This window comes from Rhipicephalus microplus, chromosome 8 (assembly GCF_043290135.1).
Source record: "Rhipicephalus microplus isolate Deutch F79 chromosome 8, USDA_Rmic, whole genome shotgun sequence".
NCBI classification, from domain to species: domain Eukaryota; kingdom Metazoa; phylum Arthropoda; class Arachnida; order Ixodida; family Ixodidae; genus Rhipicephalus; species Rhipicephalus microplus.
The window spans coordinates 64,550,901-64,578,074 of record NC_134707.1 but is presented as its reverse complement, the minus strand read 5'-3'; the positions used below and the strand labels follow the sequence as shown (position 1 = coordinate 64,578,074).

At 48.4% G+C, this 27,174-nt stretch overlaps 1 protein-coding gene across 1 annotated transcript in view; it reads right to left on the bottom strand.

Annotated features, from left to right (window-relative positions):
* Positions 1-291: 291 nt before the first annotated feature.
* LOC142768271 (prominin-1-like) overlaps positions 292-27,174 on the bottom strand; it is a 34,988-nt gene continuing 8,105 nt past the window's right edge. The window contains exons 2-10 of the mRNA XM_075870227.1: positions 24,288-24,363; positions 15,812-15,901; positions 13,341-13,412; positions 12,271-12,337; positions 10,875-10,954; positions 10,147-10,229; positions 2,670-2,822; positions 1,218-1,359; positions 292-393 (exon numbers count right to left, since the gene is read on the bottom strand). Of these exons, the coding sequence (XP_075726342.1) occupies positions 292-393; positions 1,218-1,359; positions 2,670-2,822; positions 10,147-10,229; positions 10,875-10,954; positions 12,271-12,310 (600 nt within the window). The 5' untranslated portion in view covers positions 12,311-12,337; positions 13,341-13,412; positions 15,812-15,901; positions 24,288-24,363. The remainder of the gene's footprint in view (positions 394-1,217; positions 1,360-2,669; positions 2,823-10,146; positions 10,230-10,874; positions 10,955-12,270; positions 12,338-13,340; positions 13,413-15,811; positions 15,902-24,287; positions 24,364-27,174) is intronic.

The window sequence follows — 27,174 nt, the reverse complement described above, 5'->3', positions numbered from 1 at the left end:
ACGGCCCCGAATCGCAAGTTTCATTGACGGTCAGAAAGGGGTACTTGACCGCGAAATCTTTGGTTCGGAAATTTAATTGCCGTGCCCTGAAAAAAGAAAAAAAAAGTTCGGCTTTGAGCCAACTCTGTGCAGCCCTTTCTTGACAGTCAGCCGTATCTGTTTTCCGTGTTCTGTGCATCATTCGTAGTGGATTCCCCTACGACTGCGACCGCTAGTTAGCCCGGAGTTTCGGCGCGCTTCTACAAATGCAAGTACGTGCTGAACGGAGAAAGGAAAGAAGTGTTTTTTTTTTTACACGATCACTTGTCCCGGCTTGTAAGTTGTGTTGTACAGTTCGTAGTCGCTGTTCTCGGTTGGATCCCATTTGCCCTTGACGTACAACGATGCTGTCACCTGCAAGTATGTAAGTAGTATGATCCAGATCGGGCTTTTAATTCAAGACAAACAAGCACAAAGCTAACAAATGTAACCACTATGCGGATGTGCTGCTTAGTTGTGTCATTATTTTGTTTGCATTATGCAATAGGGCAGAAATAGAGCTGTGTGCACACGTGTGTATTCCAAGTAATTTTCTTTGATTCAAAAATAATAGTTATGCATTGATATTTAAATTAGGCAGAAATACCAAGTGTTGCAAAGTGTGCACTGAATGTTCATCGTCTAAACCGCCAATTATGTGAAGCATGATGGGGTTTTCAAGCTGCCAATGAGTGGCATGCATTACCATACATGATTAATTTATTAATATGTTTGCTTTAACATCCCGAAACCACGCCATTATTATGAGAGAGGCCGTAGTGGACGGCTCTGGCAATTTCAAACATCAGGGGATATTTACCATGCACGTAAATCTGAGTACACTGGCCTAAACATTTCCGCATCTACCAAAAATGCAGCTGCCACAGTCGAGATCCGATTCCACGACCTTCGGGTTAGTAGTTGCGCCCCTACATAAGCCATATTGGTTGGTTGTATTATGCGGTTCAACCATAAAGGGGAAAATAGAAAAAACGCGACAATCCGCTGCGCAGTGGATTCTGCCCCTTCAAAAGAGTACATACAATTTATGACCGACTAACGACAGTATATAAAGCAAACTTAACAATAACGAGGTTACGTGATTCACGAGCTGCTAACGACATCGTAATAAAACGGAAGGGACAATCGAGAGGCGTCCATTTCGGAGAGATTTGAGTGCGCTGGCAACATGCACTCACGTTGTCCAGAATCTCGAAGCCCTGGGTGTCGCCGTTCTGGTACGGGTCGCAGAAGTACTTCGACGCGATGACTCCGCTCATCATGTACAAGATGGACGAGGGAACCATGATGGTCGTGAAGAGCCACATGAAGAATGACGCACTGCACGCGTATAGACCATCATTGGCAGGTGAAACTGTGTAGACCTACCAGGGGTGAAGGCAGAAAATTTTTTCGGGTACAAGTTAAGGGGGGAGGGGGTGTCCTTTAAATGGCAATTTATCGCTGTGTATGCCATGACAAAAAAAAAAACGTTGGGGGGGGGGGGGCATGGGCCTGGTTTACCACTCCCTGGCTATGACACTGAGGCCTACACTGCGCTACCGCTCTTTGCAATGGCATACAGCGATCACACGTCAAGACGAACGTTGTTGTGAACTTTAGCAGAGGCTTTTCTGGTTAAGGTCTTGGTAAAAGTAGAGAAAAAAAACTAAGGAAAATTTTATCAAGTCATCAACCACATTCACATTGTACAAACGTTTCGTGAAATTCTGTAAAGCCTACGTGCTATCACTTTAGTGCATACACAGGTGAAAATCAGCTGTTTTCAGTGGTACTCAAGTAACTTCATCATGTTTTTATGGTGCCAGTAGAGGATAGTGTGCCAATATATGCAATATTATTATTGATGCGGTAACTCATCAAACAGCTGAACCATTGAGTATTTATGTTCCATTTTGGTTTCTAGAATACCAATTGTTGAATATATGGCATAATGGGTGAGATTTGAAGGTACAAATCTTCTAACTAGGGGCCACATATATCGATTGAACACTGTAGGTATACAAATGTTTTTGAAATTTCGATGCCAGGGTAATTTTGGTGACGTGACGGGATGACGCCAGTCATTTTAGTTAATTAATAATCCGCAAAAAAAAATGTCCGGAGAAGGCGATTGCTAAGGCGGGTCACAAGTTACATCCCATACCGCCGGAGAGCCATTGTGTTTAGATAGACAAAGGAGTATACATCGGTGCCTGTACTTTTGTTGAATTTCAACACCGAAGCATTTTATCACGCCACCGGAGAGCCATTGTATTTAGATAAACATATGAGTATACATCAGTGTCTGTATGTTTGTTGAATTTTAACACCGGCGCATGTTTTCACAGTGATGCTTGAAGCAATGCGTAAAGCGACGTCACGACGAAATCCCAGCCTATTTTTTCGCAAGTGACCTTGCAGCCATTCACAAGTTATGACGAGAATGACATGCATTTGGCGAGTTCCTGACACTACCAGGCACGCGCAAGGCAACGTTGCTTTGAAGCACCTTATACATATTTTTTGTTCTGCAATACAATCGCAATGAGTTAAAGTCAGTCTTGCCACGGTTACGTCCATTTAACGCTTGACCTGCATTAGATTCCTAGTAGGGGAAAAATAACAGAAATGTAACTGAGACCACGTACACGACGAGAGTGATGCCACTCTGGTTGGAGACGAAGCCCCGCTTGTTGGGCGGTATCTCGGGGTCGTGTGCCCAGGTGCCTACGGCGAAGCTGAGCGTCACCACAACTTGCAGTATGAACGCGGCGATGCACACGTTGCTACCGAAGCCAAGACTGTGGGAAAAAGGAATGAGCGCAGAACATTCACATGGAAGTATTGGAAGTGTGGCCAACTGGAAGGATTAGTTTACTCGAAAGAAATACAGGCATTATCAATTAAAATTATAAAGCTACGTATATGCAGAGCCATGTGGGGTATAAGATTTCCTTATGGTTTCTCAGGAATCTGGAGGCTTACAAATTGGGTTAAACTTAAATGAAGGGCAACTCAGGGAGGAATCGAAAAAAGTTATAGATGTAACTTCAAGTGGCTAGAAGAGAGCAGAGTAGGTCGGCGAACATATGGGAGTTAAGGTCATTTTAGTCGAAATCAAGAAGAAATGTGCATGGGCATAGGCAAGATAACCGCTGGTCTTTACGAGAGACTGACTGGAGTCCAAAATAAGTTAAAAATTATGCACAGAGGGGAGGGGAAGAAGCAGTTAGATGGGCCAATGAGATTAAGAAGTTTGCGGGTGTAACGAGGCCTCGGCAAGCACAGCAACGGGCTCATTGGTGTAACATCGTGTAGATGCTTTTGCCTTGTAGCGGACTCAGTTGGGCTGGTAGTAAGGATTCTCGACTATGACATACATTGCGCAACGTACAATTCTTACTTCTGGCGTCATAATTTTAATTATGCTGCTATAACGGCGCGATGCTTGCAACTGAGATGACACTCGCAAACATCAAGGCGAACTCAATATCGTTTAGACAATGGTAGGGAACATCAGAAGGTATGCAGCCGTATTGGCTGATGCTTAGCCAACATGTAGAGCACCGCTAGGGGGTTGTATAGACCAGACGCGTCTCGCATGGGCTCCTGCTTTTCGTGCTTTTTTACCCGAAACAAGGCCAGTGACGAACCCAAGAGTCTCACAGCCTCAACCGCCAAGACACGAGGAATCGGCGGACACCAGCTTTTTTTGGGTGAGTGCATCCTGTCTCAAGATATAAGACTTAATTCCCGACTAGCGCGCGTCCAGTTTATTAAGCCTAACGCCAAGTTCGTTCCTGAGCAAAGCCGCGCGGCGCGTGCACAACGCGCTCAGGCGTTCCTCACGGCACGGCACGAGCGCTCGCGCTCACCGTGGCGAAAAGCTTAGAATAAGCAGAGACGCAGCCGCAACAAGCGAAATGCAAAGAAATGAGCAAGACGAAGAAAATACAATGCAAACTGACCCAGTGGAGGCAAACAAAACAACAGAAAATTCGTGGACCTATGACGCTGGCAGTGGCAGAACAATTGCAACGGAAAGCGCTTGGATCACGAGAAATAAGAAAGACAAGAAGGCTGTCGCCAATCGAAGGTCACTGGCCAACCAACCCACAGAGCAGCCACCTATCAATGAGCAGACGCTAAAGTCATCACCAACACAGCAACTACGCAGGCCCAAGATGCCACCTCTGCCGCTCGATGACTTCAAGATCGTCTACCACCCGCAAGCAGGTCTTGACCTCGCCAAATGGAACACCGTCGCTGTCACGCATGCCATCGGCAGAGTGAGTGGACTATCCCAGCAAGACTTTAACAACAAGGTACGCGGCGTACAAGTCCAGAGAATGGAAAACCTAATCATCGCAAGCACCACCGCCAAAGAAGACGCCAAGAAGCTGGTAAGCATCCAGAAAATACACCTTGGAGGAAATTTTTACACTGTGAACGGCAACATCAGAACACCGGACGATGTCTCCAGAGGCGTCATCAGTGGCTTAATACCCGGTACGAGCACCGCAGAACTCATGGCTGGAATTCGCGCACCAGCAAGATACACAGTTCTTCACGCCCGAATGCTAGGTCAATCGACCGCGGCAGTCGTCTTCTTTGAAGGACCGCACGTTCCCTACTACATAATTTTCCAGAGCGTAGACTTCCGCTGCAGACCATATCGTAAGTCAGTGCAGTATTGCCGAGCTTGTGGCAATACGGGTCACCGCCAGGACGTCTGTCCGAAACCTATCCCGGATTTCTGCTATAAATGTGGCAAGGCCGGAAAAACGCAGGAACATGAATGCGCACCCATCTGCAAGATCTGCGGGGAAGGACACGAAACAGCAAGTAAAGAATGCAAAAGGAGACTAAAGCCAAGTCCACCACCCTTCAACGTGAGACAACAGCGCCTCAACAGGCTTCAAGAAATAGACAATAACTGGAACGCCAGTGGAGAAGAGTTCCCTGAGGTTAGCATATCGGCCGCTACCTCTAACAGTAACAATGAGGGCCGCGTCTCCACGCGCAGCAGTTCCAAGTCAAAATTGCGTTCGAGTTCGCGTTCCCACTCTCGCACGCGTTCCGTCTCTGCGCGCAGTAGGTCCAAATCGATACTGCGTTCCAGTTTGCGCTCCCGCTCTCGCACGCGCTCGCGCTCCGTTAAACGTGCGAGCTACGCTGCCATGGCAAGTGGATCTAATGACCGCAGCAGCTTAACCTCCTCGAAGTCCGACACCTCATGCATACAGGGTCTCGAAGACAGACTGAAAAACCAGCAAGAAAAGCTCCAGAATCAGCACAGCCAACTGCAAAGCCAACAAAGTCTCATAAATAAACTGCTTCAAAGTCAAAAACGACAAGAGCTCATTGACAAACTACTTGAAAAGTGCACGCATCAGCAAGGACATTCGGACAATGCAGAACAATATCAAGAACAAGCAAACTCAAGCACGGAGCCGGCAACGACGCTGACCAAGGTAGGCGTCCAAGCCCTAGTGAACGCAAGGTGCACGATATTCGAAGAATCTTTCATGAATAACATGCACGCCACGATGGAAAAGATTGTCCAGTCTGCAATAGAAAAAACAGCCTCAATGTTTCAACACAAGATCACTACGCTTAATGCCAAAATTGATGGGATTGCTGCGCAAGTCAACAATTTCATCGCGCACGTGAAGAAAACTTACGTAACCATGGCACAGTTCGACAGCTTGAACAACCCACGCCAAATGACTCGGAAGAAGGCACGAGCGAACAGTCGCAATGCCTCTCGCTCAGTCTCGCCGAGTCGCGATGGCAGGCGTGACATCGAATTGTTTGAAGATGGCAGTCCCTAACCATAAGTATAAGAACCAGCATTCAACTTTACGCATATGGCAATGGAACTGTCGATCATACCGCCCTCGACACGCAAGCCTACAACAATTCATCAAGCTTAACCAACCAGACATCATTGCACTTCAGGAAACCAACACGCAGAACGTACGACTGCAAGGCTACACGACCTGCGCACAAACCCAACGAACTGCCGTGCTTGTCAAGAAAGCACTTTCAACGCAAAAACACGAAATCGAAGACACTCAAATAGAGCATACCCTAATAGAGATTCTGCCGGAACGAAAGACGCAGCAAAGTCTTTTCATAACCAATATATACAGCCCCCCACGAGACCAACTACCTGACTTCGATCACTTCATACGAGAAATCAGGACGCGCACGAAAGGCCACCAGATCATAATAATGGGAGACTTTAACGCCTCTCACACGGCATGGGGCTATCATATCACCACGAGGAAGGGTTCTAGGGTGCACGATACTGCTCAACATCACAGACTAACCCTGTGGAACGACCCTCTTCAAAAGACGAGAATCGGGAACAGCGTCTCCAGGGATACAAATCCAGATCTTACATTTACGGCGAACGTCACTAGGGCAGAGTGGAGTGTGCTACCGGAAACTTTAGGTAGTGATCATCACATCATCCAACTCTCCGTAGCGCACACTCGTAAACAGACCAAGACTGGAATAGCGCGGTTAACGGAATGGCAATCCTTTAGGAATGACCTCGACGTTGAAACCATCATAATCGACATTGAAGACTGGTTCAAGAATGTGCTCAAAATAGCCGAACGCTACACTAAAGACATACAGCTTGACGTCGATACACCCGCCGTCGATGCACATCTCCTCCACCTTTGGGAGGCTAGAAGAGGACTTCTAAAACGGTGGAAGCGGCAAAAACTAAACAGAAAGTTACGGAAACGCATTTCTCTCCTCACCGAGCAAGCTCAAGAATATGCGAACCGATTGGCCAGGCAGAACTGGCATGCTTTTTGTGACAAGCTGCAGGGGACTCTGAGCACCAAGAAAACCTGGCATCTGCTACGCACACTTCTAGCCACGCAACCCTCCAAAACAGCACAGAAGCAGCACCTTCAGAGACTTATTCGAAATTACGCCGGTACAGAAGAACACCTCCTAGAAGAATTACAAAAGAAGCTCTGTGGCGATGCACCCAATAAGGCTTCAATTCACACCAAAGAATACGCTGGCGCACCAAACACTGAACTCGACCGGCCCTTCAGCCTGGTGGAACTGTACACAGCCCTAACGAAGCTGACAAGAAATACCAGCCCCGGAATAGACAGGATTGTCAACAAGCACTTACGCAACCTACCGCACCAGGCCACCATGGCTCTTCTCCGTTATTACAACGACTGCTGGGATAAAGGAGAGCTACCTGCGGCATGGAAGCACTCGGAAATCACCATGATCCCTAAGCCTAACAAACCAGTCGGCATCGAGAACCTACGCCCGATTTCTCTCACCTCATGCGTGGGAAAGCTGTTCGAACACATGGTGCACGACCGCTTAACCCAGTACCTGGAAGATAGTGGACACCTACCGGACACCATGTTTGGCTTCAGGCAGCATCTTTCGACGCACGACGTGCTCTTACTACTCAAAGAAGACCTCCTTGATCACCTAACCCATCGAAGAAAGTACTCCATTCTCGGAGTTGACGTCAAGGCGGCCTTCGATAACGTCAGTCACGACGCGATCCTCAACAACCTCGAAGGCGTTGGCTGCGGCATTAGAACCTACACGTATGTCAGAAACTTCCTGACAGACCGTACAGCAACTGTGGGCATATGCAACATCCGCAGCAAAAGCTTCCAACTACCGAAAAAAGGAACGCCGCAGGGTTCGGTCATCTCGCCGTTACTTTTCAATGTGGCTATGATCAATCTGCCAAAAATTCTCGACAAAATACCTCATTTACGGCACGCGATCTACGCTGATGACATCACGCTCTGGACTAGGGCTTCGAACACTGGGAGACAAGAGACCTGCCTACAAACCGCCGTAGATGCCATCGAACGGTATCTCAGAGACTGCGGTTTCTGCTGTGCCCCCGAGAAATCCGAGCACCTCGTCCTCAAAGCGAGAACAAGAGGCAGACCCCCTCTATACGACGAGCCTGACCCTAGCGTAACGCTGAAAGGGACCTTAATTCCAAAAGTCGAGACCCTGCGAGTGCTTGGAGTTCACATCTACAAGGATGGATCGGGAGCTGCCACCATACCGAGACTCCAACGGACACTATCACAACTCACGCACCTCGTCAAGAGGATCGCGAATCAGCGAAACGGACTCAAAGAGCACGACACGCTACGTATAATGCAAACTCTGTTCACCAGCCGCATTACGTACGGCACGCCGTACCTAAATTTGAAAACCGCTAAAATTGAAAAAATTGATATCATGATAAGAAAGGCCACTAAAGTAGCCCTGGGACTTCCGCCAATGGCCTCTACCACACGTCTCCTAAAGATGGGCGTCCACAACACGTTGCAAGAGCTCATTGAAGCGCATAGGGATAGTCAGCTGGAGAGGCTCAAGCTGACGCCCACGGGGAGGTCGGTGCTCCGGCACCTCAACTACAGCGACACCTTCATCGCCGATGCAGACCGGAAAAAGCGCATCCCGCTGTACATTAGAGAGTCGCTGTCCATCGCACCTATTCCACGCAACATGCATCCTACTTTCCACAAAAGTAGACGCAAGGCTAGAGCTAACGCTATTCGACGAAAGTTCAAGCAAGACGCGGACGCTCGCTACACTGACGCAGCCAAGTATCCGCATAGAAACGCGTACGCTGTCAGCGTCGTCGACTCTCAAGGCCGAGAATTAGCGTCAGCCATGGTCAACGCACTCAATTCAGACGTTGCAGAAGAATCGGCAATAGCTCTAGCAACCACAACATGTACAGACGCCGCGGTGATTTTCACCGACTCACAAGCCGCCTGCAGGAATTTTGCTAAGGGCCGTATCTCAGCTAATGCCATCAATATTTTGAAACGGCGAAGCACTCCACTCCCATACACTTGTGTATTATGGGTGCCAGGACACGAGGGTCTGCAGGGAAATGAAGCGGCCCACGCCGCTGCCCGCGAGCACGTCAGCCGGGCTGCCCCCTGCTCACAGGACATTCGACCCGTCGTTGAAGAGACGGAAGTTGTTCGAAACACCTACTCGTCGTTACTCCAGCATTACAGGCTGGAGCGACGAGTATACCCTCCACCACACCCAAAACTGACAAAAGAGGAAAGCGTAATACTGAGACGCCTGCAAAGCAGCACATACACACATGGGGCCCTAATGCACCGTCTCTACCCAACGAGATATAGCTCTATGTGCCCGCTTTGCAACGTACCGGACACCCTGGCGCACTTGCCTCTTGCAAGCCAGTGTACTGCCAGACGTGATCTGCAACAACACACGACTGATAACGAAGCAGGACGGACGACCGAAGACCTAACCGAAACGTGGGAGGCGAAGCTCGCCCTCAAGGACCTGGAAGAGCAACAGCAACTCGTCTCCAGGGCCAAGAGGGCAGTAGAAGCCAGAGGGTTCCTGGACTAAGGAGCCCTCCCACCTCAGGGTGACACCGGGCTTTGCTCGGAGCACTGTTTCAAAATTAACGTTTACTTCTCTCTCTTAGCCAACATGTAGGCAGTCAATGCGCTGACAATCGCCACTGGATGGCAACCTGCGACACGTCACTTTGCTGTGCTCGCTATTTTACCAGCATGACCACCTGCAAGAGCCAGGGTCGATGGCGACGTGCCACTCCGCTATGCATAACGTACGTAACCAGTGTTTCTGCCGAGGTAACGTGGCCCCGAGATCTGGAGGTGCAGATGTGCTCTTTCCGAATCATTACCATAATAATCTCGAGGTGATGAATGCCAGTACTGTGAGAGATCGTGCGCAGATGGACAACATTTATTCGTTGCCGATTGCAATGAGCATGATCATTGCTGACGAGGGAAGCAGAGCTCGAACTATGACATTGGCACACACGGACACAGTACTCGCCCCGTCCTTTTCCTGTGTCCGTGTCTTCGTGCTCCAGTCTCCTCCTAAGTTTGCACGAACACGCCCAGCTACAATTATCGCTGGTAAATGGTATGGTTTAAAGCCTGCCTAGTGTGCCTTTCTCTTGCCTTGCCATTCCTGCCACGTTGTTTTATACGCTGAAATAGGTCCACGCAGTCTATTGCTAGAGATACATGACATAACCGGACACACAAGTTACTTCGGCTTTCAAGCGCTGCAACTCACCCTCTCTCGAAGATGTCGCCGTAAGGGTTGAGGAAGGAGAGGATGCCGTAGTCGGATATGGCGGGAAAGTCTTTCGAATTGACCTGGGGTAGAACATAGTTCATCTCTGTTGACATCCACGTGAATGCAGTAGCGTTTTGGCGTTGCATGTCACGCACGTTGCAAATGTTATGAGTGAAAATCATGTAACTGTGTGTCATATACAAGTGTGCTATATGTTGCACAATTTTTCTTACGAATGCTCTTCAAATATTTATGTAAATTTGTGGACCTCTATACTTAATCCTTTCTGTAATGGCCCTCAAGTGAGGGTTAACAGCATTACTAAATAAAGATGCGCCATTGTAAATGCAAAGCTTATTGCGTGGGGTGCACCTTGCTGTACAGGCTCCTAACTGAACTCGGCTCAGCGTGGCGGCGCAATGGCAGCGTTCCGTGGAGTGTCACGTCATCCTCCTCGGCAGCGCATCGAAACGAAGCAGCGCAGGTTCACTGGAGTGCAGCTGCGCCGCACCACGCTGTACTTGCCGTGCACTACAACCGAGCAAGAGTGGTGTGTTCCACTGTTGTAGCCGACGACGCAAGGTACGTCTCGTATATCTAGGTTATTTAGCGCATACGTGGCACATGGACTGCCACCCCGCTGAGCGCGGTCACTCTGAGCCGTGTTCTGCACAAGAGGGCATGGCGTACAGCTGGCTTAAAGGAGCAATGAATGGCATGCTTACTTCGGTGTATAATATGTCCAACTTCTGCCTGTTGGTATTCCAGATGGTGCCTGGGGTAAGCTCCCTGAAAGCGGCTCCGCCTGAAAACAGTTGCCGAGAATAGCGATACAACGACGATCAATCGGGGCTCAAGGTCTCCTTCGTGTCACGCCAAGAAAAAGAACAAGTTAGTCCCGCACGCTTTCTATGAAATTGCTAGGAAATCGATTCATGAAGTTTAGTGTTACGAGCAATAATGACTGAAAATCATGTTTCTCTTCCGAATACGTTCGATCGAGTACGCTCTTCTGGTTTTCCCATATTCAGGCGATGCCATTAAAATTATGTGCGCAGCTTGTATAAGGGGCGCAGTCCTGTAACGGACAGCGATGATAGTGTTTGATCTAGCTCATTTTGCTAATAACGCCAAGCATTTGCTAGAGGTGTTGAGTTTTTATTACTAAGTGTGGCTAGGCAGCACTATTCTTCGAATTTGGTCGGTTACCTACACTACGCACTTGTGTAGTTGTTCTGGCGGCAACAGATAACGTGATCAGTTGTAATGGGGCTAAGGCGTCGATCTAAAGCCTCTTGACGTTACGTTATGTCTAGTGCTTTTATTAACGCGAAGAGTTGTGATGTTTCCGGTCTGTTAATGTCAGATGACTGGGTCTCACATGTCGTTCGATGATTGGGGTGCACGCCCCGGCCGCAACCAATCACACTGAATTCCACCCCCGCCTTCTTTCAGCCGTGAGGCGAGTAGCTATCGACGGAGTAAATTGCGTAGTGTGAATTGAAGTTACGTGCGAGAGATAGCGAGTGTTGCAGCGGTAGGTGCGCCTAAGTGGTGGTAGGATGTGACGTCACACCAGCTGCACCTGTTTTCCATGGCATCGCTCAGCGGTGTCATCGCTAGAGGCAAGCGTGTTTTCGAATTGCGCAGACACCTTACACCATGCTTATACACCTCCGCTGTTAAAATAAAACAGATAGGCAATTGATGGTGCGGGTTCAAGTGAAAAGTAATGCTGGGTAAAAGTACAAGTTTATACAGGGCAAACTAACTCAAATAATTAGCGGAAACTAGTTCAACGCGTTCGTTAAAGCAGATTCTTTTTGTGAGCGGCTGGGATCATTGCGACACCTGGCGGCGCATATATCAACCCCGCGCATCGTGCTATGTGCCCTCTGAGAACCACTTTCGGAATATACGAGGGCATACGAGCACCGAGGTATGAGTGCCGTTTCCAGACACCAACCTAATGGCCTAGAGCCACCTCTAATTTTTTCTCACCTATCACATCTCTACCATTCTGAACCTACTCCACAAGATTGAAACTTTTAGAGAATACATAACATGCAAATTATCCCCATTAAAAAAATCAAACCCACAAGAGAACACCTGGCTACGCACCTCTGTTGTACTCTTCCACAGTCTTCTGAAGCTGAGGCATGACCTCGTGCTCTGCATCTGTCACGGCCTGCAGCATTCGAAGCAAATACTTGTACAGTGTTCATCGGCTGCGCTAATTTGGGCAACGCAGCATGGTAAATGACTAAGAATAATGCATTTGTGTGGTGCGTGTTGCGGTCGAAGGGTGATATACTAGTACATGAGCTCCGGATATAAAACGCCTCTATAAAGCTGGCGTAGCAAACGAAAGTGGACGATTTCAGTTCAGTTGATCAGCTTCGTGCATATATGTGACTTCTGCCTACGTGTTGAGTGACGTGGTGTTTAAGCATTCTGCCCTGCCACCATTACATGAAATCGAACCTGTCGCATAAGAGTTAAAGTCCCCAGAGGTTGTAGTTGCATGTGAGGGCTTGCTGCCATCATCTCTAATATACGGTATATCTGTGCGAATATCCACGTGAAACGTGCTATTAAGTCATGGAGCACATGTATTCAACGTGCCCGTCTTGTACTTCAAGTAGCTTGCTACTAACATTTTAGTTTAACGTATTAGGAAAGGTACACTAATTGAGCGTCAAGACGTTTAGTCTTGTAAATCCTTCCTAAATTGTATAGTTGATATAATGTTCTAAAGTGAGGCATTTGACACGTAGGCATAGGTAAACGGTGAAGGAAATTCCTAGCTAGACAAAAAATAGTATAGTTAGGCAGTGTTTCACAATAGGCTGGCCGTAAATTCAGTGGCTCGTATATTGCAAAACTAGGCAGACGTGACGAGCAGTGCACTGTATGGCCACCAAAAGTGCCGTTGTAGTTTTGCACTATCTAAGTGAGAAGGAGGCACTTGCTCAAACGCACTGCTCAAATAATAAGTGGCAGGAATACACCTTTTCACAGGAGAGGAAGAAACACCATCATGATGGTCTGGGCGCGGGAGTACAAAGGCTAAAGGCACAGCATCCACAGTGCGTTTTTGGGGGGTCACAATCTGCGCAGCCCGAAAAATGACTATGGTGGCGCCCAAGGAACCATTTTAGAAAAGGTCTATAGAGATTCCGGTATTATACCGTCAGAAGGTCGGCGCACGCAGTGGCGCAGGTGTCGAATTTAGTGCGTTCTCCCTGGGGCACGCTGTTGTCCTGCAAGGTTAAGAAAAATTATTTGTGGTAACGCTGTTCAGAGTTTTGCCTTTTTCGTTCACTCGATCCATCAATACATAGATAGATAGATAGATAGATAGATAGATAGATAGATAAATAGATAGATAGATAGATAGATAGATGGATAGATAGTTATATAGATAGATAAATGAATAGATATATATATAGATAGACAGATAGATAGATAGACAGATAGATAGATAGATAGATAGATAGATAGATAGATAGATAGATAAATGTAATGCGGGTCGTAAAAATACTTCTCCACCATGCTAAAAAATCAGGCGTATACTGATGTATCTTTTGGTACTTACATGCAGTATGTCTTGATGACGTACGTTCATTTTTTCTTCATGACGGCAATTACAAAAAAGCTCGAATTTAAGCAAAATAGTATCTTCGCGTTACTGCTAAATACTATAGTTGGGAGCGCTAAATGGATGACAGGTGTCGTTGCCCACTGTGTTTACTCGCGTGTTCTCGAAACGGTCTCATGCTGGCTATGTTCAAACAAATGGTGGCCAAAGTCGGCTATAGAGTTAGCTGACTATGTCTGAATGATCGTTGGCCCTAGATGCACAAATCTATGGGATTGTAATGACTGATAATCCTAGTTGGTCCCATCGTTGTCCGAGTGTGGCGAATTATTTCTGTGATGTTACAAACGTTTCTTGGTCATTGTGGCAACAATGTGTGCTTGTAGGAAGTGTTGGCCAGCGTTGGACTAAAGAGGGCTCCTTATGTTGACTTCCGAGAGCTGTTCACTTCACACCTTTGCTCGCGAAACACCAGGTACCAAAAGCAGGGTGCTGCGAGGTGCACGTCACCTCTGGACTCTCAGGATTGCGTACAAATTGGCAAGTTTGTTTTCCGTCGGGCTCCAGCGATGCTGTGGGGAGATAGAAATAGTTGCGGTCAAACTTTCGGGGAGGGGACACCTCCTCAATCTGAAGGGGGATGGGTGGGCAGGCAAATGGTATTTTTGTGCTATGTATGCTGTGGCGACAAAAAAAGTACGGGGGAGTGGCACGTGCCTGATGTAGCACCTTCAGACTACGCCACTGCCCTTAATAAACGACCCTGGCCCCTTTAGTAAGCGGTAGGAGAAAAAAAGTGCACGTCGATTTTGACGGCCATACTTACTTGAGCGGCGTCCTTGCAGACTGCATGGAAGGTAAATTAACGCGCATGTGAGACGAATACGTCGAGTGCTCCCTCTTCTTTGTACCACACGTCATTCTCTGTTCCGTATCGTTCGGGCCGGAGTTGTAAAGGCTCTCTCATACATTCTGTTTCCTTCCACCGAAGTTGAACTGCTTGGACTATAGTGGCTACGCGATAGCGTCGCTGAGGCTACCATCACTTGTAGAGCCGGCAAAGCTAGAAGCCGCGCTTTGTTCAGATCTGAAGCCGCGCTTTGTTCTGATCTGTTTGACATGATAGGTGAATGCTGAAATTGGCGCACGTTAGCATTTCGTGTATAATCATGTAACTGATGCATTCTACTTGGTATAGAGTGCATACTGTAGACCACCGAAAGACCGAGATCACGCGAGTGCATGCCAAAGAGAGCTGCTGGCAAATCGATTCATCAATTAATGAATCAACGAATTCAGGCAAGACGGCAGGCAGTTATCTAGCAGGCAGTTCGACAGCAGAAGGCACGAACGGCCATATCGGCTGATGCTTGCGTGGCCCATAATATTTTGTGGCCGACTTTACAAAGGTCACGTATGCATGCGAACTTCAATTTCATGCCACCGCTTAGAAGTAGGCAAGAAGTAAGTGATTCGCACTGATTTTTTTATCGAGGGTATTTTTTTCTATTTCTCGCTGTCCTAAAAGACACTTTCCTTTTCGTGGGTATAGCCGAGTATTACAAGCTCCTAGTTGTACACTCTTAAAAAAAGTTTGTAAAAAGCTTGTAACCTCGAGCAAGATGTCAGTAACAGCAGCTGTTACTAGCCTTCTTGGGCCATTATTAACTTTTTACGACCATTTTATTACCCACGTTAGCAAACGCTTGAAGGTTGCAACGAATACCACGTTTTGCGCACTGTTAGTAACTTTACGTCATGCACGTATATATTTAATGACCTCGTTAAACAAACCTTACAGGTTATTACTACGAGCGTCCAACAACCTATTTAGTAGCACGGGGATGCATTAGAGTTAATTGAGGCAATATATATAAGCTTACTACGGTTAGTAACATCTGTGACAAGTACTTAGTAAACCGAACTTAGTAAGTACTACAACATTTTTTAAGAGTGTAGAGATAGCTTTAAATATTATTAGCCATCAGGACCGCCTCAGCATGGCACGAAAGAACGCCTTCGAATGATTTCTTGAGGAATCGCTAAATTTATTGCACTTACAGCTGCCAAGATCGGTGACTTGCTGCTCCGATGGCAGACTAGATTTTTCTAGGATCAGGCCTACGTGCTTCTGGAGATTGCCTAAATAATCTGAAAAAAAAGAGAAGTAAGGATATTGTTTCCTTAATTACAGTTGAAACATTTAGACCTTGGTAGAACCTCATCACGCGTGTTTATTGCGAGTGACATTAGGTGCAGTGTCGCCTCGACGTAGAGGAACCCCACTTTATGTCAAATACTTCATTATTTCGAAACTATATCTGTGGCTCTGGTAGTATGCACGACTTTCATTGCAAAGTGCCTGGATCCAAATTATACTTGAACACTGCATTTTTTTATACATAGCTAAATTATAAGAATGGCAGTGGTGTTGCAAGAAAATCGGCTGCTGCAGACATCGACTAGGGCTGGTTATGGAAGCAAGAGCTTGTTACACTTGGTCATGCTTGTATCTGAAGCACAGCTTGTCAACTGAATGATATGGGTAGTCGAACGTGTCCTACTGCAAGCACTCAGTACCACCGTTTCGGGAGTTTCCGAGGCCACTACCCAAGTCTAAGGCTAAGCGTTCACTGCCTGGTTTAAAGCTCGGCATTGTCGTCCTTCTGCGTCCATCTCCCGACGTTTAACTCGTGGAACTTAGTTTCTCACTAGCTTAAACCTGCCACTTTCGCGCCTCTTACTGATATCGCCGCTTCAACTCATTAGCATGTTGAGCGACATCTGCAGAAGGGTCCGTCTTAACTTGACGCCTTCGCTACTGGCACCATGCCATCAACTTCGGTTAAATGAAACAGCATTCGTGGTAACTGTTTCCATCACGTGACCGTAGGCACCATTATAGTGAACTAGCAAAATTGGGGGACCGTTAAGCTTCGCCTACAAGACTTGAACGCGATAGTGAAATCCGGCCCCTAGTGCACCCTTCAACCGCTAAGTGCATACTTATTCATATGTGTTTTTACATACACACGCACGCACACAAACACGCACACAGTAGATTGGACCAGCGCGCGCTATCATCGCCGAATGGGCTCGTTTTCGTCGTGACACCTGTCGAACAAATTGCGTTAAAGGGGCTCTGAAACACTTTTTCAAGTAACCATGGAATTAATTTACTAGAAGAGCTTATTGCCTCACAAATTGAACGCCGCAAAAATTTTCAGAATCCGTCCAGTGCGAGTGGAGTTACAAAGGTTTGTCGCGTGCTGCAATTGCATTATCTTGTAGCGCCCTCGTTCGGGCGGCGCGCAAACCGGAGAGCGCGCGATGGCGACAGAAGAAAATAAAAAAGGCGCTAGGCCGTTACACGTGAAGCCACGGCTCACGTTCCGGGCTGGCATCGGTTATCGTTCAGGCGTGTCTCTCTTTCGCTCCTGTGGCATAAGCCTACAAGTGGTGACCCGGACGTAGACAATGACTGACTCGAATGCACCCGCTACCGAACAAGCCTCACGTCCGCAGGACGTCTCGGCCGTGCAACTGCGTCTCCCATCTTTCTGGCCACAGGACCCGCAAGTTTGGTTTCATCAGGTCGAGGCGCGATTCTCCCTGTACCGCATCGCCTCGGAAACGACACGCTACTACCACGTAGCCTCCGTCCTTCCTCCTGACGTTGCCAGCGAGCTCTCCGACGTCCTCTCCAACCCCTCGGACACTACGCCATATCACCACCTTAAAACCAAGGTGCTGGAACGATTCATGCCTTCGGAATGCGTCCGCCTACAGCAGCTCCTTGCAGAGGGGGACCTTGGCGACAGGCGCCCCTCCCAACTACTGCGCCGAATTCGACAGCTTCTTGGGAAACACGACGTCTCTGCCCACTCAGCGTTGCTTCGCGAGCTCTTCCTCCAACGCCTTTCTCAGCCAATCCGCCTCGTCCTCGCGGCGGCCGGCGACGTCAGTCTCGACCGCCTGGCGGAGCTTACCGATCAGGTTCATGAAGCGACCTCCCCATCTGTCAACGCTGTCTTACCACCAGCAGACACAGCGATTTCGCGCCTTGAGGCCCGCATCGACGAACTCGCCGCCTCCATTGCCGCACTCCGGAGCCCCCTGCAGGAGACTCGTTCGCCTCGCTCCTGTCGTCGACCTCTTCCACGCACACGAGATGCTCGGAGTCCCAGCCCTCCACCCCTCTGCTGGTACCACCGGCGTTTCCGACACCGAGCCACGAAGTGTACACCCCCATGTTCGTGGCAGGGAAACACCTGCCGGGATCACTGACGGCGGCGTGTGATCTCCCTTCTCGTCCCAGCCGCCTTTTCATGGTCACGGACCAGCTATCGGGCGCCAGGTTCCTTATAGATACGGGCGCGGAAATTAGCGTTGTGCCCCCGACTAAGGCTGATCGTTCAAAGTCACAGGGGCAAGTGCTTCGTGCTGCCAACGCCTCGTCTATAGCAACGTATGGGCTCCGATCTCTCACCCTCGACTTCGGCCTTCGCTGCATTTTCCGGTGGGTTTTCGTCATCGCAGACGTGGTTCAACCGATCATCGGCTCGGACTTCCTCTCATACTTCGATTTGGACGTCAGCGTACGGTGGCGCCGCCTCATAGATGGTAAGACTCGTCTCTCCATCTCGGGAGTCCTGTCCGACATCGCTACAATGGCCATCCGCATGCTGATACCTTCCTCACCGTTCAAAAAAATCTTGGCGAGTTTCCCGGAGTTAACTAAACCGTGCAACCTCACTCAGCCGCCTAAACATACGGTGACACACCACATCGTCACCCGGGGTCCACCGGCAGCCGCTCGACCACGCCGCCTGTTCGGAGACCGCCTAGCTATTGCCAAACGGGAGTTTGACCACATGCTGCAGCTCGGCATTATCCGCCCGTCGTCAAGCGCTTGGGCTTCCCCGCTGCATTTGGCGCCAAAGCGTGATCCTGGTGACTGGCGTCCTTGTGGGGACTATCGAGCGTTGAACGCCAAGACTGTCCACGACAGCTATCCTCTACCTCACATCCAGGATTTTACATCGCGCCTCGACGGCTGAACAATTTTCAGCAAAGTGGACCTTGTTAAGGCGTACCACCAGATTCCTGTCGAGCCCGCCGACATACCTAAGACCGCCATCACGACGCCCTTTGGGTTGTTTGAATACGTGCGGATGCCTTTTGGACTCCGCAATTCGGCTCAAACTTTCCAGCGGTTCATTTCTGAGGTCACACGGGGTCTTCCTACTGTGTTTGTGTACCTTGACGATGTCCTCATCGCCAGCCGCACACCTGAAGATCATGAGCACCATCTACGCGCTCTGTTCCAACGTCTTCAGCAATACGGCCTCGTTGTGAACGCCTCTAAGTGTACTTTCGGCGCATCTGAGCTCGAGTTCTTGGGCCATCACATATCATCCAAAGGAATACGCCCTCTCCGGTCCCACGTTAAAGCAATTCAGGATTATCCTCAGCCTACAACACTGCGCCAATTACGCCAATTCCTGGGGCTTGTGAATTTTTCCAGGCGCTTCATACCACACTGTGCCGAACTGCTACGACCGCTCACCGACCTCCTTCGGTCGACCGCTGGCCCGTCCTCCGCCATTCCTTGGTCGTCAGAGGCCCAGGCCGCCTTTGCTGCTGCTAAGCAAGCGGTCGCTAACGCCGTGCTTCTCATTCATCCACGCAGCAACGCCCCTACTCGGTTGATGGTGGACGCATCCAGCGTGGCTGTCGGAGCCGTCTTACAGCAGTGCATTAACTCCGAGTGGAGACCCTTGTCGGTTTACTCTCGGAAGCTACTTCCTGCTGATACCCGCTACAGCGTCTTTGGCCGGGAATTACTAGCCATCTACGCTGCAATACAGCACTTTCGGCATTTCCTGGAAGGATGCTCGTTTTACGTGCTGACTGACCATAAGCCACTGGCGTATGTTTTCCGCACTAACTCATCCAAGTACGTGCCCCGTGAACTCCGCCATCTGGCTTATATATCGGAGGTCACGACTGACATCCGCCACGTGAAAGGATGGTATAACTATCATTTAAAGCGCACGAAAAACAGACATAAAGAGAGGACAAGCGCTTAATTCTCCTCGGCACGTGAAAGGAGCTGACAACATCGCCGCAGATGCCCTTTCTCGTATAGCCGCGGTTGACTCTCCACCGCCAACCATCGACTGGGCCTCATTCTCCTCGGCACAGCAGGATGATAGAGAGCTTGCCGCTTTTCGGGAGAACCCCCGTTCTCTCCGACTACGCCTGGTGCCTCATCCATTATCATCTGAGCGCTTGCGGTGCGATGTCTCAGCTGACCTTCCCCGCCCTTTCGTTCCCGCTTCATTACGACGCACCGTTTTCCACTCCTTACACGACATCTGTCACCCTGGCATTCGGGCTACTCAACGTTTTCTCACCCAGCGCTATGTCTGGCCCGGAATCAACGGTGATGTGCGCGCTTGGACGCGCATGTGCCTGCTTTGCCAGATGACAAAGGTCTCCCGTCATACTAAGACGCCGCCCCAACCTTTCCTTCCACCCGGCCGTCGTTTCGACCATGTTCATCTAGACATTGTGGGCCCTCTACCAGTGTCTCAGGGGTACCGTTATATATTGACCATGGTCGATCGCTTCACACGCTGGCCAGAGGCTGTTCCAATTCTAGATATCACAGCCGAGACAGTCGCCCGCGTTTTCATTTCTACGTGGGTATCCCGTTTTGGCTGTCCTGGCACCGTGACAACAGACCGTGGACGTCAGTTTGAGTCCTCGCTGTTTACTTGCCTTAATCGCATCCTCGGAGCCAGACATTGCCATACCACCGCTTATCATGCCTGCGCCAACGGCATGGTGGAACGCCTTCACCGACAACTGAAGACCGCCTTGACTACCCGCCTCAATAGAGCCACCTGGGTTGATGCCTTGCCACTGGGTTCTTAGGTTTACGAGCTGTCATCCGGGCAGACCTGCAGTGCTCAACAGCAGAGCTGGTGTATGGCACTTCCCCACGGCTTCCGGGAGACTTCTTCACGTCAGCGAAGCTACCAGACCAGCCACAGAAATTCCTACAACGCCTCCTCGACTGCGTTCAAGACCTCCGGCCCACTCCACCCAGACCTTCCGAACACAAGACCATATTTGCCCTCCCTGATCTGGCCACTGCAACACATGTTTTCGTGCGCCACGACGCGGTCAGACCACCTTTGACACCAGCCTACGACGGACCATTCCGCGTCCTTCACCGCACCCCCAAAACTGCCACTCTACTTCAGAACGGCCGTGAAGAGACAGTCAGCTTGGAGCGACTCAAGCCGGCGTACCTGGAGACCGCCCTATAGAAAGCCTCTCATCTACGACTGATCTTCCGTTGGAATACCACAAACGGCATGTCACATTCCGACTTCCAGTCTACACGGGGGGCCCTGTAGCGCCCTCGTTCGGGCGGCGCGCAAACCGGAGAGCGCGCGATGGCGACAGAAGAAAATAAAGAAGGCGCTAGGCCGTGACACGTGAAGCCACGGCTCACGTTCCGGGCTGGCATCGGTTATCGTTCAGGCGTGTCTCTCTTTCGCTCCTGTGGCATAAGCCTACAATCTCTTCACTCGTCCCGACGAAAGCGCTGAAAGCTAAGCAGGGAGGGGTAGCAGGGCTACGAAACAGCGCCTCGTGACCTTGAGCACTTTTTTATTCTTCGAACGCGTACCTTTTTCAGTGTGATCGCGCGCGCACGAGTAGACAAGTAGCGACTTCCGGTGGTATCTCTCTAACTGGGTTTTTTGGTCACAGACGCACAGACGATTTTCGCTCACAACCGACCGGGCCGACGCCGGCGGCGGGCTTTCTGCGACACGAGCTCTTTAACGCTATCGCGTTAATATATTCTCATTCATTATAGGCACCATCCACTAAACAGAGGGAGCTGTGTTGCTTACACTGGTCCTTCTCAAATTTGCGGACGTTGGCCGTTAGGGGCACGCATAAAACGTACTCGCACATGCGGAATCCCTGTCACAGTATGCCCACTCACACAGGAAAGGAAGCGCGCGCATAGCGTTCCATTTGTTCCATTTGGTCTGAACCCGCCTCATTATCGCTGTCTTATTCTTAGGATTTGCGTTCTGGCACCGCAGTCAAACTCCGGTGCATGGTGCCTATGGCACAGCAGCAAAACTGAATCCCTCGCCCGCTTACCCGACGTGGTAGGAGGCACGTGATTATTCACGTTGACACGGCTGGCGGAGCAGCGTTTGTCATCCTAGCAGCGGTGGTGGCGGCGGGGCTGGTTTAGTCATGTGGTGTGCGTTCTTCGCTTCAGGGCCAAGTGAAGACACACTGCGAATCTCGCTCGACTAAGCCAGCAAAGGTTTTTGCCTTTGAAATTCACTGCGTCTGCTTACCGCCTAGCTCATGTAGCACGCGCTGCGCAATGGAGACCACCGCTCATAGACGAGTTTCAGGAAAAGCTAAGCCTAAAATATTAAGGTGAAGCGTCACAGCCGAACATTTACCGATTGTTGTTTCGATTGGGTTTTGAGCAGGTTCATCACTCCAGTTCTCTCAAGCCTTCAGAAGTCTGCTTCTTGAGCACCCAAGCGGCACCATAATGGCTTCACCATCGGCAAGATTTTGGGTGCATGGAACCGCGCATACAAGTTAATGCATCGAATCGGCTCAATTGATTAAGACACGGATGTGACTCACCGTCTGTGATGTTAAGCACATAACTACCGTTTTGTCGACGGCATGAGTGACATTTCTTTCCTTCTCTTTAACTTTTATATCCCTTACCCCCTCCCAGTGCAAGGTAGCCTACCAGGCTCAGCCATGGTTAACCTTACTGCCTTTCTTTCATCCTTATTCTTTCTCTCTCTCTCTCTCTTCAAGCCAAGCGAAGTCAGAGCGGTTGTAAAGTACGAAGACTAGGGAAATCTATGTCATACCCATAATTTCCATACTCGCTGGAGCGCTATGCATTGCAGCTCCCATAGACACTAAGCGCCATAGTTTCCTCTAGTGTATATTTAGAAAACTCATTGCGACTAATGCCCGTTTTAGCGTCACATGGCAGCTTAGAGCCATGGAACGCAAAGAGCACACCTGGCGTGACGTCAGGCATTGTCCTTGCGATGGAGGCCGCTGAGCCATGGCCTCCGAAATAGCGCGCCCGCCATGTCGAAGGCCATGGCCGATCATAGCGACAGCTGGAGACGCAGCGCGTAGCCTTCCATGGCAGTTTGAAGCCAGCGTCGCAGAGAGAGAGAGAGAGAGAAAGAGAGAGAGAGAACATAAGGTAGAAAGAAAGAGGAAGCAAGCATCGCGACGACGTACAACGCCACCTAAAAAATGAATTTTCTGTGGAGCTAAAAGGGATTTTTCTAGGTGACATGGCCACATACCGTACCACTTAATGGAGGTCAGTGTACCGCACCACTTGATCAAGCCGTTTATGAGCGGTAGCTAAGCCACGCCCACCGATGGAGACATCGCTTGCAACCTCCACTCTACGGTACCTAGCCTGGCTTTGCTCGATCGAGCTAAGATAGCAATGGGGCACCCCAAGAAAGTTCGTACCCTACAGAAGATAGCCGTGGATCTCGCAGCTAGATGTGTCGGTCACGAGAAGTACGAGCGGCGTGGTGCCTCGCCTTCACTACGCCAAGCTGACGTATAGTGCAAACGTCAGAAATTTTTTTATTTTTTTTTCTAAATTTGCGGGATAGCTGCGACTGACGCCGGTGGCTGTGGTGGAAAACTACGTCACCAAATCAGGCTATCGATGCGAGTTCATAACGGCTTGCGCTGTAAAAAGCGTGCTTTAAGTTAAGCGAGAACTGACACAAAAGTTTAGCCGCGGAGGTATATTGTGCGATATCGATTCCAGTGAACGCGCGTAGACTCCGTACCAATACGCTATGTGGGGCCAGTTGCTGCATTGATACTTCAAAAACATGGCGCAAGCTAAAAAGTGGAACAAAGAAGAGACAGAAAGAGCGTCAAGGATTAACGCTCCTTCTGTCTCTTCAGCTCGACATTCGGGTACTTTCGAGCTATTTCATGCAGCTTTGTTTCATTGGCCCAATTACTCACTGTAAAATTGTATGAAGTAAGTGAACTAAACTCAACATATTCATATGCATCAGACCATTAGGTAAAGTAGGTTTCGAACATTTAATAAAATGACACGCTGATCAAAAAGCACTTTCTTTAGGAAGTAAGAGAGACACTTCCGTAGGAAATTGCTTCAATGCAATTATAGATTGCCTAATTGAAATGCATTTAAAATTCTCTAGTGAACACTATCGACAATTGGATATTTGCATATGGCCCCAATACTAGCCTTTTGCTAAGGGCCCATGCAACACGTCCAATCATTTGTATTTATTTCACGCCAACAAGCTTCAAATTCAAACTTCAATTAGTTTTCAAGAGAAATACACTAATACGGCGTCAGTACAATTTCATCGCATATTTGCATATACATTGCGGCATGTTGGATAAAAATGTTTCTAAAGCTTTAGCTCATACTGAGTAGTACCTTTTTGTGCGTTATTAACGAGGTCGGCGATCTGCTTCCTGGCTTCACGAGCCGTTTCTATGGAGTTCCTCAAATCCTGATCATGTAAAAAAGAAAGAAAAAATGATGAGAAACATCACTCAGTAGTTTTGTACTGATTTCATTGCATAACTCACTTACATTGAAGTACTACTTTCTCAATGAATGTACAGGTGATAACGAATGATCATAGTTTCGCAGAATATGCGCATTAATGTATACACTGCATGTACGTCAAACAAACAAACCAAGTATGGTGAAATTAAAAACGCGACCCCAAATAGCGCAAAAGGATAACAAGTGCATGTAGAAGACAAAATATTGAAAACGGCAAAAAAGAAAAAAGAATGCACATATTAAAATGAATTTTTTTTGCATTGATCACACAAAAGTATACAAGAGATGCTTTTAGAGGAGTGATGTACCGTAAGTGTTATATACAACTGTACTTCGCCCCAGTGCGTTATATCTTCTATTGTTATACTGTAAACTTGAGTAATAACACATCAAGTGTAAGGATATACGCACCTTTAGAAGTTTTCATAATTTTTCACAAAACTGTTCTAATAACGCGTTTATACGCCGCCCGTCGGGCTCCACGACTCAAGCGCAATGTTGATTTCACATAATTGGTCAATGAATCGTGTTGCATGCTAATATTACTATAGCAATTGCACGGACACTGCAGTTGAATTCTTGCCGTCAGCGTTGCCGTGAGGTTCCGTATAAAGCCAAAGGGTGGTAACACTGCACCACGCATCGTATGTTCTAGGTACATGGTTGCCACTAACTTTGAAGCGAAATTCCCCAAGCGAGAAATGAAAAGTCGCCCAAAGTCGCTATTTTCTTCAACTTTCGCCAAAATTTCGCCACTCTAGATATGCGTGGCATTCCTAGTAATAAAAATTGCTAATTACAAACAGCCCCGTGGAGCACACTAGCATTAATTACCCCCACATTATACTGAAGCTTCTATTGCCAGTCACATCACCCACTTTATCACGATAGTGCTTAGTGGGCTTGAAGTCACACCACCCACTTCACCATTGGAGCACTGAGAAACGGTATACGCATTCACCAGCAGCGTCCCTGAATGTCAGCGCTTAATAACGAAAGTTTGTGACGGTTTAAGTTGTAACGAATACAGGGCGAACCAGTCCCAACAAAAGAAGAACGGCGTGCGTAGCCTTCCTGAAAATTTAAGCAATTTATTTGCAATAAAATCATGCGTGCAATTTTCGAACGAGTTAATTACAAAACACAGCAAATAAATAAAAAAGTTCTGCGTAACCATCGCAATGCCCGCACCACGCTCTGGTCACGCTGACGTTACACATTCGCTTGAGTGCAGCTTGAGGGCACTTCTTGGGCAGCCCTAAAAGGTATGTTACTAACAAACTTACAACTCTAACAACAGATCTAACAACTCTAACAACTCTACATACCAGATTAGGGGGTACTACATCAGTGAAAAAGCCGACACGCTATTCAAGACAGTTGGAGCTGTGGTCAGAACACGCGGCCTAACCCTCACCCAGCCACTTCAGAAGTGAAACGTTAAAGAAGCTCAAAGTGCTTGAAAAAAAAAACAACAATAACAAAAAAATTGGCCCCGTATCTGCATGGTATACTGCAAATGTCGTCGAAAGACGATAGTCTTGCGTCTGGAGAGAGTTAACAGAGCATTCATCTGATGTTCTGCGCAAGAAAATTGGTGAATGGTATTCTGCAAACACTGCGTTAGAGTACATCGAGCATGTAGCAGAGGCGAACGAGCGCATCAAGTCACGTCACACGTGAGACATGATTTATCTGTGGCAGTTATCTTGGAAAACGAAGCGCGCGGCTCTGAGACAGGCGTGCTCGCCCGTCTCAAAGGTGATAAGGTGAAGAACGCAAGGCGACGGGTAGGTGCCACCACCGTGTCGTCTTAGCAAAGCGTTGGAAACACTTGCCTTTTCGTGCAAGCGTTGCATGGCCAGCGCAGCGTGGTAAACGCTACGGTCCTTAGAATTATGTATGCCTTTTCTAGTAAAAGGCGCACATACAGAATATATACGTGTTGTTATGGTGCCTCAGATACGCGCAATAATTGGTTTTTAATTGACAACCGCACAAGTACGAACGCGGAATCTTGAGCAACATTTATCATGTACAAGTAGCTGAAAACTTCCCTGGCCCAATGCTCCTCTCCCATTTTTCCCAACGCTCTTCAAATTATATCTTGCTGCTGGCTTCCCTGCACTGAAACGATGTCCATCCCATGTCTTCCTGCACCCCCTGATTTGGGGTAGTCCAGTGTGCTCCCAAAACAAGTTTACCTATGCCACGTTTTTTTAATTTCCGATCTTGCTTGAAACTCTGATTTTATACACAAGAACGCATTGCCGAACGTCAAACCCGGGACCATGACACCTTTCCAAATCCCTCTCACAACGTCATACATATAGTAATTCCACAGTGCCCTATTTTTCATTACAGCAGCATTCCTGTTACCCTTAGTCATTACGTATCTTTCGTGCTCCCTTAGGTATTTAGCCCCGTGATTTATCCATACGCCAAAATATTTGTGTTCATCCACTATTGCTAGCGGGGCTTTCTGTATGTTATGCTCACTGCCTTCGGTATCATTAAAAATCATGATTGCCCATTTTCCTCGCTGAAATGCAAATTTAACTTATCTCCTTCATTACCGCAGATGTCTATAAATGTCTGCAGATCTCCTTGTCAGCTAATAATACAATATCATCCGCATACATCAACGCTAGCAATGACTGTTCAACGTGTTTTCCTTGCTTGGCAAAAAAGAGGGTGAAGCCGAGTTGACTACCCTCTAATTTGGCTTCTATTCCCTGTAGATACAGCACAA